At 47.0% G+C, this 13,628-nt stretch overlaps 1 protein-coding gene across 3 annotated transcripts in view; it reads right to left on the minus strand.

Moving 5' to 3' along the window:
• MAMLD1 (mastermind like domain containing 1) overlaps positions 1-13,419 on the minus strand; it is a 128,386-nt gene extending 114,967 nt beyond the window's left edge. For all 3 annotated transcript variants that reach the window (XM_051969347.1, XM_051969345.1, XM_051969348.1), the window contains exon 1: positions 13,255-13,419. In XM_051969347.1, coding sequence (XP_051825307.1) covers positions 13,255-13,308 — 54 coding nt within the window. In that variant the 5' untranslated portion in view covers positions 13,309-13,419. The remainder of the gene's footprint in view (positions 1-13,254) is intronic.
• Positions 13,420-13,628: the final 209 nt, after the last annotated feature.

A 13,628-nucleotide genomic window follows, 5' to 3' on the forward strand; every position in this document is an offset into this window, starting at 1 on the left:
TGCCTTCTATGGAGCAGAGGCCTGGCCAGAAGCAGGACATCAATGAAAGCCTCCTCCCTCAAGGAGCTAGCTCACTTTCTCTAAAAAAAAAAACAAAAACAAAACAAAACAAAAAAAAACCAAGAGGTGGGAAAGGGAAGAACTCCTGGGGATGGCAAGGTGCTGAATGCAAATTGTCCAACATGCCCCTCCCTGGCTGTTTTTTTAAGGAATCCATCAATCAGTTCCAGAGAGAGCAAGGGTGCTAACCAGCACAGCTTGCCCCCCAACCCATAGAGTTACTTGGGATCAGGGGCAGGATTGATTCTTCTTGGGCAAGGGTATTCTCCCTGGTGGAGAGAGCACTGGGCCTGGAGTCAGGAAGACTGGAATTCCAAGCCAGCCTAAGACACTTATCAGTTGTGTGACCTTGGGCAAGTCACTTTATCCTGGTTTGCCTCGGTTTCCTCAACTGTAAAATAAGCTGGAGAAAGAAAGATAAGCCACTCCAGAATCTTTGCCCAGAAGACCCCAAATGGCATGTCAGTCAAGGGCTGAAAACTAACAGAATACCAAAAAAAAGTCTCCCTTACACTCCTCAGTCCCTCCCTATCTGAGCTATTTAGAATAATAAGAGGGGATATGAGGTTTTAAGGTTTGCAGAGCATTTCACAGCCTTATCCCAAGAGGTCTTCACAATAATCCAGTGAGGTAGGTGGTAGAATTGTCCCTAGCCTTAGTCAAGCGATCTAACCAGTTAGACAGCTAGGCAGTGTCTAAGGCTGGATTTAACCTGGGGTCTTCAAGAAGACTACAAGAATGCCTTCCCCAAAGTAAGTGCTTAATGTATACTCGTGGGATTGACTAAAAACTGCTCTCTCTAGATAACTTCAGCTGCCATCTCCCAAAGTGGGCTGCTGAAGGCAGAAAGCCTTCCCAACTTAGGAAGCAAGAGTTTCTTTACACATCTGATCCATTTTGTTATCCTGCTGGAGCAGATTTTATTTTTTATCTTTGTTTTTTACAAAGGAGGCAAGCTAATGTGGCACTGTGGGTATGAGAGCTAGGAAATCAAAGGATTTCAACAGAGTTGAGGGTTGTTTCTCCCAAGCCAGCCACAGACCCATTCTGATTGGAATTTTAGTCAGGAGAACTGGTCAAGGTCCATGGGGGGAAGGGGAGGAGAGAAGGACACACACAGGGAAGGCCAGACACCTGGAAGACAACCTTAGTCCCGGTCACAATTTGGCCAAAGGCTGGTCAAACACTGCAGATCAGATTGAGCCCAAGAGGGAAAAAAATCAATGGATTCTGGGGTCAGAACAGGGGCTTCTGGCCAAGTCATTTCACAAATTCCTAAGTGGGATGTTGTAAGGCTAAATATGGCAATACAAATTGAGCCCTTTCTCCCTCCTCTCCCCCCCTCCCCATTTTCACCCCTCCCTCTGGAATCACTCTTAATTTTGTAATATTTTTCATTTGCTTATTTGTTTTTGCTTCTCCCCCAAAGGAACGAAAGCTCCTTGAGGTCCGGTAGTGCTTTTTGTCTTTGTGTTCCCAGCACTGGGAATGGCATTTGACTCCTAAATAAATGCCAGCTGAACTGGACTGAGTTGAGAAAAGCCAGGAAACTGAGTCTTGGTCAGGGAAAATAATCCATCCTGCTTCTTTCCAGTTTCAAGAAGTGTATACGTTGGACTCTTCGCAACTACTCTAGACCCCAGCTTCTTCAACGGGGGGTCATGACCCAACATGGGGTCTCGTAACTGAATGTGAAGGTTGTGAAATTGTGCTTTATTCTCCATAAATGATTTGTATATCTATTTTATATACTTATATTATGTAAAAGTTTCTCCAGCAAAAACCAGACGAGGAGAGCAAAAGTTTAAGGGGTCCTGCTCTAGACAAGGCAATTCCTATCAGGGTCTAATTTAGGATACCTTTGCCCTATGGCTCTTGCCCCCTGTGCCCCTCAGTCTCATGCTTATTATCTCTCGAGGACAGCATTACATAGGTGTCTGTGAGAAGCCAGGCTTAGGATAGCTCCCAGAGCCAAGAACTGTTTGCTGGCTCCCAGGTCCCTGCTCACCTGCTACCATTTGGGGATTTAGGGGCAGGGCAACTTCCAGAGGGGCCAAATGTTAATGAAGGAATGGCCTATTGCTCTGGATTTGAGGAATCAGAGAGCCTCTGGGGGGAAGGGACCTTCTTCAAGTGAACCCAGCTAGCACCATAGCAAAGTGCTAAAGTCAGTCTAGAATGAAGTTCACTCATCTCCCTCTCCTCATACTTATTCATAGCCCCCTAAGAGATCTGATTGCTGGGAGGCTCTAGGAAATTTGCGCCTAAGGGCCAGATTCCCAGATACACACACACAGCCTGGCCTGGTGCTGGACTTGGTGTCAGAGGCCTGTGTTTGAATATCATACAGGGTGTTTTCTAGCTGTGCGTGAGCAAATCATAAGATCCTAGAACCAAAGCCGCAGAAGGCCTCAGGGGCCATCTTGTCTGACTCCCCATTTTATAGATGAGGGAAACTGAGGCTCGGAAAGGGAAAGTGACATGCCTGTGGTCACAGATGGTAAATGTTTGCGGTAGAATTTGAAGATGGGCCTTGTCTCCACAGCTAGTGTGTGTGTGTGTTTTACACTATCCCATACTGCCTTCAAAGTCACATTATTATCTCTGTGCCTCAGTTTCCTCATTTATGAAATGAGTACAGTAACTGTACTACCTACCTTGCAGGGCTGTTGTGAAACTCAATGGAGGCTGTATATTTGTAAAACATGCTGCCAACTTTAAAGTGCCTGATAAATGCCAGCTGTCCTTAAGTGTCAGAACTTTGGAGGCCTCCAATTCTAAATGTCTTGGCACCGGTACAGATCGAGAAGAAGGTCTCGAGTCTTATCCTACCACCCAGAGTTCTTGGAGAACAACAGATGATAAAGGCATGCGTGTGGCCCATTTGGGCCGCTGTCTGAGAGCAGCAGCCAAGGTGTCTCCTTTCTATTGTACAGTTCCCCCCCTTAGGGTTCATTTCTCCGACTATGTCTACAGTTAACGAGATCTTGCCATTGTGATCTCATTGGGAAGCAACTAGATTATTCACTTCTAATTCTGATGGCAACAACGAGTGCGTCAGATTTGACTCCATCTCCCCAAATTAATTTCAGAGTAGTGGTAAGTCAAATGGCATATTTCTCAGTGCTTTTGTTAGAATGTGCTCATGTGCAGCAAACTGTGAAGAAAATGTAGTAATTAGAGGTTAAATTAATCTCTGACAGACAAGCAGCTTAGAAATGCTGGGTCCCCTTCACAAAACATGGCATCAAGCATGCCAGTTATTCAGAATGAAACACCTGAGACTGGCAAGTCAGAAGTCTAAACTTCCTGTTCAAAAATCGATTGGTGTTTCCAGAAGCCAATGTTAACAATGAAATCACCTTTCAAAAATGCACGCTCAGACATTTTCGGCCCCTACATGGTACTGGCCAGTGTGAGTGGGCCTTCCTTGCTGGGGCTCCAGACAGCAACTTAAAAAAAAAAAAAAGACAAGCCAGAGTCTTTTCTGAAGCACTAATGTCTAGGCCCCCAGAATAATTGCTTTCAAACGAGTTTTAAATTACAGCATGCCTTTTCCAACTAACCCATAAACTTCCAATTCTGAATCCCCGACGTGCCCCTCAGCTGCCCTAAGTGTTAAAAAAAGGAAAGGCCAAATTCATAAAGGGAGGATTCCATTACAGGAAGATTCCAAATTCGACTCTATTCTTTTCTCTTCCCAGGAGAGCTAGGATTCTGCTACATTTAGTATCATCATTCTCAAGACTAAACCACCTGTCAAGGGCCAATGTCCTCCCTTATCAATTTAAAATCAAATTTTAAAGGTGCTTCTAAACCTGGTCTCCCCACATAAGAGCTGGAATCAAGAATTTTGCCTTCCCTCGGCCCTTGAAATCAGTGGGGGGGGGATATGTTAATAAACAACAGCTCTTTTCTATAACATTTAAAGATTTGCAAAGCATTTTTCTCAAGATGATATTCTGCGATGACAGGCTAAAGAGAGAGTAGGGGAAAGAGACAGAGACTTTTGAGACTGGGTGTGAGCATCTCCAACTGGAGAAATATCACCAAAGATCTGTGGGGTTACAGACTATAGTCTCCCCAGGGAGGCAGAGATTTTCAATACTTATGACACATCTTCAAGTTTCCAGCAGAGTTGAAAACAAAGTCCAACTCCACCCCCTTGCCAAAAAAAAAAAAAGATTTTCTTTAATATTATATATATCCATCTATCATATATTGGGATACCGGGTACAAATTTTATCACAAGGACAACAAATTTGTTAGAGGTCCCACAATTCTTTTTGTTTCCAGGGTTGGGTGGGGTGGAGAGAAGACCCCCAAGCAGTGTGGAAGAGATTACCTAAAGCTTTAGTCTTGCCACACAAAACTGGAGCTGGCCTTTTTTCATCCTCCATTCTCCAAAGGATTATACATTACCTCCAAAGGTGGACAGTGTAGGAAAGTGGATTCCCTGGGTTCTAAACACCAAATCCACTCAATAGATTGAGTGACACAGAATGAAACAATAACACAGTTAACAACCTCCCCTGCTGAGGTCAATCCATAGCATGACTGTAACAGTCTGAAACTCCAGCTGTCTCTTCCTGAATTCAAGAGACATGTGGGGGTTGCAGTGGCCTTTTGGTCACCAGGTATTCTTGGAAAAATAGGGGGAAAAAAACCTGGCCCCGTGCAAGTTGCAATTATAGTAAAATTGAATCTGAGTGTTTGTATAAGCTTGTATTGAGTCTTCAATTTATATCTTATGATTGGAGATTGTTAACAAATATGGCATTCATACTATGCATAATTCATCGTGAAAAATACAAAGAAGTGTAAGAGAAAGAATGATAGACTGGGAGTTTTAGAGGATCTGAATTCCAATTTCATCTCTGCCACTTACTTGCTCTGTGTCCATGGGGGGGGGGGGTGCTCTTTAAAATAAGGGATCAGATGAGATAAACTGTATAGCCCCTTAGCTCTAAATTAAGTATCCTATGAAATAAAAAAGTCCTTCTACTGAGCTTTATTTTTTTCAACTACAAAATGAGGATAATGATGTCTACTGTTTACCTTACAGGACTGTTGCGAGGATCACATGAGATAGAGTATGGAAAAATGCTTTGCAAATGGTGAAGATCTACAGAAAATCTGTTATTACAAATTTATTAAGCAAAGTTCCTCTTTGCTCCTTCAAGGAACTCAGTCTAGTAGAAAGAACAAGATGTGAAGTTAACTAACAGTTATAAGTGAATAAGTGACTGGGAAGGAGGTAGATAGGGGTTGTCCCCATTTTACAGACACTGAAATAGAGAGAGATGAATACAGATTAGGTACAAGTTTTCTGAGGGTCAAAGACTCTTTCTACTTTATCCCAACCTAGTAAGGGACTATTGTTAAGTTCTTACCTTGGGGATTCAGAAGAGTCCCCAATTCAAACATGTGAAGATTAGCCTAGAAATATAGACATCTGTACGCTAGACATTTTCTTTAATACAAACTCATGAAGTTGAATCACTCTGCAGTATTAAACCCTGCATCTCTCCACCAAAAACCTTGCAAACTGCCACCACATCCCTCTATCTCTCTTGTCATAATAACTGAAAGCAATTTTCTCATAGAAACACATGGTAACTCGTGGTTACACATGCTGTTTGGGTAGAGTTGAAATCATTTCTATTGCTTGTATGAGAAAATCTATTCCAAGTTTCAACCAACCAACCCAGAGACGGGTTATCTACTTTGCTGAAAAGAGTTAGGGATTCCCTATTCAGAGCTTATTAAACACCTGTGCATTTCTTTTGTTTTGTTTTCTTAACGGATAAAAAGCTCTGACAAGCTAGACCACTGAAAAGTTTGCCAGAGAAAACTTCTAGAAAGAATGAGTGGATTGATAAAAATAAAATTTTACTCTCTCTGTCCCCTGATTTGAAACTTCCTTTAGTTTTTTTTTTTCTGAAGCAATTAATGTTGGGAAAAGATATATATTTTCAAAATTTATCTGGTCCTTCCAGATCACCCTCCTTCAATGCAAAATCTTCAAGGGATATGCTTTGGTATGTGACATCTTAACTGGCTGCTTACCAGGAGGTCAGATTTGGGGTGGGGAAGATCAAAGTTATAAAATGAATCTCTGAGCGGGAGAAAGGGCTGTGAGAAGCAAGGAAGAAAAAAAAAATATAAATCAACTAGCTTATTTTTTCTATTCTCTCCTCTGTGACAACTCCCCCCCTCCTCCATGAAATTCTCCCCCGACACTTCAATAACTCTGAGTTAGTTTGACTGTATGATGAACAATACTCTACGTAAATACTATATAAGTATAAGTTACTTCAAGTTCAGGCTAGTTTTCCTTGGAAGCCCTAGTTAAGGCTTCCTTTTGCTTTGCTCCTTTTACAGGTGTTAAACAAGATAAGCATTTGCATTAAGTTCTTTCCAGTTCATTCACTTTGCTGCAGTTTTCTCCTCCAAGTCCCACAGACTTTTAGGGACTTAATGTTGGAAAAATCAGAACCGTGTTCCAACCGTGCTTTGAGATGTGTAAGAGAATACTTGAAAAACTTACAGTTGACTGGTGCTACCTAGGTTACCCCTCAATGGCATTGAAGCTGGTATATTAAGAGAGGTGTATGATGGGAATGGGTTTATTGTGCTGATCCATAGTAACCGACTCCTGTTCGGCCATCATTTATCTTGCGCACCAGCGACATATGGGTTTGTCTATTCACACTCTCAGCATTCTCTCTGCTCCAACAAACAGTCAGCCTTTTCTGCTTGGCTAAGGAGATTTTTTAGTTACATCCATTCTGTGTGTATCAACATTTATGGCAGCAAGATAATTGCTAAAGAACTCAGGGGGATAAAAGCTCCTTCTTTAGAACATAAGTCCCCAGCCCCCTTCCAATCAATATTCATATAAAGCAGGGCGATTGGCAAAACCTTGCATGGTCCTGAGTTTCCTAAAGTTGGAGATGTCATTAAACACATCCACCCACAACTGGGAAATGGCTGAAAGAACTATGGCATATGAATGCAGGGGAATATTACTGTGAAGCGAGAGAAATAACAAAGAGGAGGAACCGGTTATACTTTAGGAAGATTTGTATATGAACAGATGCAAAGCCCAATCAACAGAACCGAGAAAACAATACATACAATTACGACCAAGTAAAAGAAAAGAGATCACCATAAGAAAGTAAAGGGAAGAATCAATGAAGGAAGGTCCTGCAGGAAAAATACGCTTCCTTCCTGGAAAAAGAGAGGTGGGGGACTACCAGAACAGAATATTATATGCAGTGTCAGAGAAGATTTGGCATCAGGTGTTTTTCTTAATTGCTTGTTTTTTTTTTTTTTTTTTTTTCCTCTTTCTCACAAGGGAGGGTTCAGGCTTAGGAGCGTTTGAAATGATCGTGATGTAAAAACAAAAGCACAGATAAACATGTATTAAAACAACATACAAATCAAGCCACACTACAAGATACGATCTAGCAGTGAGTTCAGATACCCTTGTCTGAACAGGGAGAGAAGAACGGGCAATTGATTCTTTCAAGTGTTGCTTAAATAAACGGAAAAGAAATTTGTCATATGGAAACATTTTTTGCTCCTAGAAATATGCATTTAATTTAAAGTGACCGTGATGATCTGAATGGGTAAACTTAACAATTGGCTACTGGTTAAACTATTATAAGGAAAACTGATATGTAAATAATTTAAAGTGACCGGGATGATCTGAATGGGTAAACTTACCGATTGGCTACTGGTTAAACTATTCTAAAAAAACTGACATGCAGATAATTTAAAGTGATTGGGATGATCTGAATCGGTAAACTTATCGATTGGCTACCGGTTAAACTGTGAGAAGAAACACTGATCGAGGCAGTCCACATGCCCCAAGTCAGAATTTTAAAGGACAAGCATAACAAAAGCTTTATACTTTTTTTTTATCCCTTGCTTTCTCCTAAATCCTGCTTCGAATCTGCATTTCCTCTCTTCAGTCCCTCCCCGAGTTTCCATTTTGCTAGGTCACAGTTTCTCCAGTAAAAGCAGAAACAAACAAACAAACAAACCAACCAACCACCCGACTTCAAAAGCTTTGAAAATTTTGATTTCATTCATAGATGGCCTGAATGTTCAGAGCCGTAAGGGTTCTTTCCCAGCTCGGAAACAGTCTCCCTAAGCTCCTCCCCCCAGCTGTTAATGCTCGTGAAATTACTTTATATTTACTTGGCAATATACAACTTGTGTACATGCTGGATCTTCCGGGAGAATTCCACCTCCTGGAAGTTAAGACCATTTTCGGAATTGCTGTGTTTTGGGGGGTTTTGTGTTTTGTTTTGTGTCTCAGGTGCCTAAATGTTTGTGGAACTTAATTGAATGGTTCAAATCCCTTTATTTTACAAATGCAGAAACAACTCAGAGTAAAAGAAATGCCTAGTCCACAGTTATATAGTTGCCTGGTTTCGGGGCCAAGACGACAACCTAAGAGGCACTCCAATGCCCTTTAATTACACGATTGCAGCAGAAAGAGGGGGGAAAACCCTCTCTCTCCCCAATTATAAAGAGGCTTTACAATTTACAAAGTATGTAAGGGGGTAGGGCTCACGACAAACAGAGCAATCCAGATAATCTAAGTGTTTTGAGTCCAAAAACTCGTTGCCTGAAGCCTATTTTTTGCCTAGCCTTCTGTGTGTGTGTGTGTCTCCCTCTCTCCCCTCTGTCTCGTTCTCCCTCCCTTTCTCCTCTCTCTGTCTGTGTGTCTGTCTCTGTCTCCCCCCCGCCTCCCCTTTCCCCCTGTCTCTTCTTCCTCTGTCTGTCTGTCTGCGTCTCTTCCTCTCTCTCTCTCCCCCTCCCCCCAGTACTCAAGTTTCTAAAGGATTTCTAAGTGGTGACTTAGAACCAGGTGCATTTCAGCACTTGAAATGCTCCATCTCAACTAGAAGGTGGTTTGGGATCAGTCTTGGAGTGGGGGGGGGGGGCAGTAAATAGGCTCAGGGCTAGCAGAGGATTACTGCGGTTAGCTTTCAGTCTCCCACCTTGAGATGGGCTGCATTTATTTTTCTTCCCTGAGCAACAGGCTATTTCCTGGTTCGGTTTAAAAATTCAGTGACGTTCCTGTTTCAGCCCACACATCTGTGTCACTCTCAGCGTCAGTGGCAGGAAAACATTAGAAGTCACCCTTTGCTAATGCCTTCCTAACATGGAGTTTCCTCGTCTCTTCCGCCACCCTTGTCTCCACCAACCCCAAACTCTCCTGCCCCCCTCCCAAACCAGAGTCACTGAAAATGGGCACAGCCGGAAGGAGGGGATGATCTGTAAGTTAAGGAGATGCTGGAAGAGACAAAGCTACTGTTCTTTCTACCCCCCACCCCCCAGCCCTCCCCTTTCAATGGGATGAGGAGTCAGCTCGAAGCACAGACTTCCCGACGAGCCCCTGAATCTCTGTCCCCGTCAACAGCCCGAGTACCCGCATTCCCGGGCACGGCCAGCATCCCTGCCTGGATGTGTGAGGAGATGCTGGGATTCCGCACATACCCAGAGGCGGCAGCACACGGGGAGCTGGGACACGAGGGAGCCATTCAGGAGCTTCTAAAGCAACAGGGCGAGGCGGTAGCGTTCTCGCAGAGGGGGGGAAAAGTTAGCTCCTAGGCAAACTCGAGGCTCCGGGAGCGAGGTGGCGTGCCCCTTTAAGGGGACGAGGCCGCTTCGCGCCCGGGCCTGGCAGTACGCGGTCGGGCCGAGAGAGGGGCAGGTTCAAGGCCACTCCGGCGCCTCCCTCCCCGAGGCACCATATGTTCCCTAGCTCCCATCCACAGCTTTATGGCCCCATTCTCTAGCTGCAGAAAGGCAAAACGAAGCGGAGAGGCGCAGGCGGAGCCCGGCCTTTCACACTTCCAGCATTCCCTTGGAGTTGTCGGGGCCTGGCTGGGGAGGAGGTGGGGGCTTGGGGGGGGTCTCTGGAGCTTCTCCCAGGCCGGGGAAGTGTCCAGCTACCACTACGCTAACCATCTTCCAGGAAGGAGAAAGAGGGAGGGAGGCGGAGGGGAGGTCGGAGAGTGAGGAGACGAGCGGGGGAGCCATGGGAGGGGAGCAGATAGCAGCAATGTTTCCATGGGATGAAACTGGAGAAAGAGGGGGCAGGGGCGGGGGCGGGGGCAGACCCGGGGGGGCGGGGCCTGCTCCGCGCCGGATTCTTCCCTCGGCCCGAGCCCAGCAGAGCTCTCGGAGTTCTGGCTACCGCCCCCTTCTCCTTATTGGTCACTTCTTCTTATTGTCAGGCTTCCCTTCAACAAACACTTCCTGAAGAGTGGGTTCGCATCTCGGGTCGAACACGGCCCGGATTACAAAGTGCCTCTCTTACTCAAGTTTGCTCCCTAACACAGTCTCCGACCGTCGGCTGGGGGGGTGGGGGGCGGTGGGCGGTGGCGAGGCAGGTGTAAAGAACGCGGCCCGGCCACTCGGTTCCCTCCAAAGAAAGCCCTCGGGGAGTTTGAAATCCAGAGGAGGAAGGAGAGCAAGGAGGCATGCGAGCTGGCGGTGTGGCCACAGCTCTGGCACTGGTCAAGAGTCCGAGCAGGGAAAGCGAGAGAAAGTACAGACCCCCACCCCCCCGGCCCCTCACCCCGTTCCACTGAGAGACATGCACAAGAGATCTCTCCAAACCCGGGCCAGCGAAGAGACAGTGCAGTGCTGCAGAAGCTCGCCTCCAATCAGGGCGGGGGGCAGGGAAGAAAGGAGGAGGAAGGGGGGGGGACAGAGGACCGGGGTAGTTGTGAAAAAGCACTCGGAGCCTCCTAACAGTGCACTAGAACCACAGCGAGCAGGATCAGTGCCCCCTACTGGCGAGGCAGCTCGTTTCAGGGCCACGACCAGAGTGCCCGTTTGGGTTAAAGGTGCCGTGCCAACTGTACGGGGAGAAACGGAGGAAATTGACATGCTCAGTATCTAACAGTGAGGCTCACGAATTTCCCTGGACCGTGCTAGGGGGCTCCTGTGAAATGGTCTACACACACACACACACACACACACACACACACACACACCCTGGAGCGTCTCAGAAGCCACTTCTAGACAACCACCCCCTGCCGCCTCCCCCCTTCCCCTCACTACAACCTCCTGGGAAACAAAGGGGCTTTTTATTAAACAGATTGTTCAGAAGGGCAAGGGGGGGGGTGGAGAGAGAGGGGGAATCGAAAAAAAACTAAGACAAAAAAAAAGTGCCTGCCTCCTAAGAGCCCTGAGCCTTGAGCCCTTCGAATAGGAAAGGCGCTAGGTACCGTCACTCTCAGCCTACTGCCCAGGCAACATCTCTAAGGAAACTGGGGAGCAGCCCCGGGCCTGGCACTGTGCCAAGAGCGGGGCTTCTCCCCAGGACCGGTGATCGGCACCCAAATGTTGGGTTCATTGATCCTCCAAGGTCCTTCCCAGTTCGAAACCCCGGCGATCCCATGCCAGCCTGGTTCCCCGTTCAGCTTTCGTGGTGAGTGCCAAGCTGTGGGTGGAGGTGGAGACGGCAGAGAAGGGAAGGTGCGGGGTGGGATGTATAGCTCCCCACGGCCCCGATCCTCATAAAAATCAAGTCGGGGGCCCCGCAGGCAACACCAGTGGCGAGAGGAATCTTCCCAGCTCCAATGGAGATCGGGAAACGAGTGGACCCGAGACTTGTTTACACAGGGGCTGCTCACCCCGGCTCCTAATCACAGGGTGAGAAAAGCTAGAGCCGGGCAAAGGCTCTCACTCCTACTCTGGAGATTTCCCAGGGAGCTTCGGCTGCGCTCGCGGGGGTCCACCCGGCTCCACATTCCCTTCGAGGGCTCGGAGCCAAAAACTGCGCCCCCCTCCCCCCAAACTCTTCCAGATAACTCGGGCTCCGGGAGACTTTGGCTACGTCTTTTGTTCAAATATTGCTGTGTTCCGTACGCTTTGCTCTCGCTTCTCAACACTATCCACTAACCTGCTCGCGCTGCCCGAGAATAGCCGGGGCTCATCGTTCACGGTTTGGGCTTTTTTGTTTTGCAAGCTAAACCAGTGCCGGCGATTCGCTTTTTTCGGATTCACCTGATCCCCCATTCCTGGCCGCACTGGGCACCCGCAGAAGTCTCCCCCCCCACTCCCAACGGCTTTCATTCGGTCACCTCGGTTTGAGCGAAGTTTACATCTCAACCCCCCAAGAATTCAGCGAAAAGCCGCCGTTGGGCAGCCTTCTGTTTACACAGGGAAATCACGACTTCAAGGGCTAAGTTTATTGGTAGTCTAATCCTATTAGTGTCTGTTCAGTCAGCATTTAATCTAGGATAAAAATCGGGCAGTATCTATGGCTATCCCAGGCTATTTTCAGCTATACTGCATCGGAGAACAATGTACGAGGCTAACAGCAGCAAAAAAAAAAAAAAAAAAAAAAAAAGTATCTTTGGGGGGAGCTTCCCGTACTCCGGATCCTAGCGCGGGATTGGCAGAGATCAAACTGGGGTCACTTGAGCCTTTTAGCGGGGTTCTCGGGTGAGCCGGGCTCGAGGAGGGGGAGCCCAACCCGGGACTGCCTTTCCGAGAAAGAGAAGGGGAGGGGGCGTGGAGGGCTCGGAGTGCTAGCCATACGTAGGGGCTAGGAGACACTTGCTGATTTGAGCTGAACGGTGGGGCGGCGGGGGGTGGGGGGGAGAGCTGAGCAGGTTTCAGCCCCCGGCCCCCAGTGAGGCACCTGCCCTCCCCAACAGGCACAGAACTGAATCCAGACTCTAGTTGAGATAACTAGCCCTGCACTCGATCTGCCTCCTCGACAAAGTCCTCGCTCTGTCTGCCCCCCACTTACTCGATTGCTGGAATCACCTGAATTTCACCACCATTTTCGACACTTAGCATAATGGGGAAGAAATTTTCCGGAGGGAGAAGAGCCTCGCTAGCAGGTTGAAGTGTCTGCCAGATCTAAGGAGCTCGAGATCCCCACACCCAGGAGCAAATAACTAGCGGAGAGGCTGGCAGGTGAAACCCACTAAAGACATCCCTGGGTAGTAGACTTTTGCAGTCAGGCTCTGATCAAACTTTAGAACCTCCCCCCTCCCCCTGCCCCTTCCCCAACCGGTGATCTGTGATTCAAAACATAATAAATGGGGGGGGGGGGAAAGGGAGCCTCGGGAAAAGTCGCTACTAGGAATTATTTCAACAGCCAGTACTTTTCTGATGCTTATTCATTCTGAATGCTCTCAAGGTCCTTACCGTAATGTGGGGCTCCATCCGCGGTGCTTCTATCAGCTGAGAAACCAGCAGCATCTTGAACTGGTGATCCACCAGCTTGTAGTTCCACTTTGGCTTTGTATGTGACAAAACCCCCAGCTGCAAACCCCGATAAAGGGACTGGCTGATTGCGTGCCCCCACCCCCTTCCCCCCTTTCTTCTCTTAGGTTCCAGACAAGTTCATTCTGGCGTTGCAGTTTGCTAATGATTCACTGTCTGTCTCAATCTGTTCACTACATTTCCATCAGCCCACAGCCTCCCCGCTCAGAAGGTGGAGTTTCTGGGGTTTAAGTTACTGATAGGCATTTCTCACTGCTGTGTCACTCAAAGAGGAGGAGACACAGTACACACCACAC

The sequence above is a fragment of the Antechinus flavipes genome, chromosome X (genome assembly GCF_016432865.1).
Source record: "Antechinus flavipes isolate AdamAnt ecotype Samford, QLD, Australia chromosome X, AdamAnt_v2, whole genome shotgun sequence".
Lineage (NCBI taxonomy): Eukaryota > Metazoa > Chordata > Mammalia > Dasyuromorphia > Dasyuridae > Antechinus > Antechinus flavipes.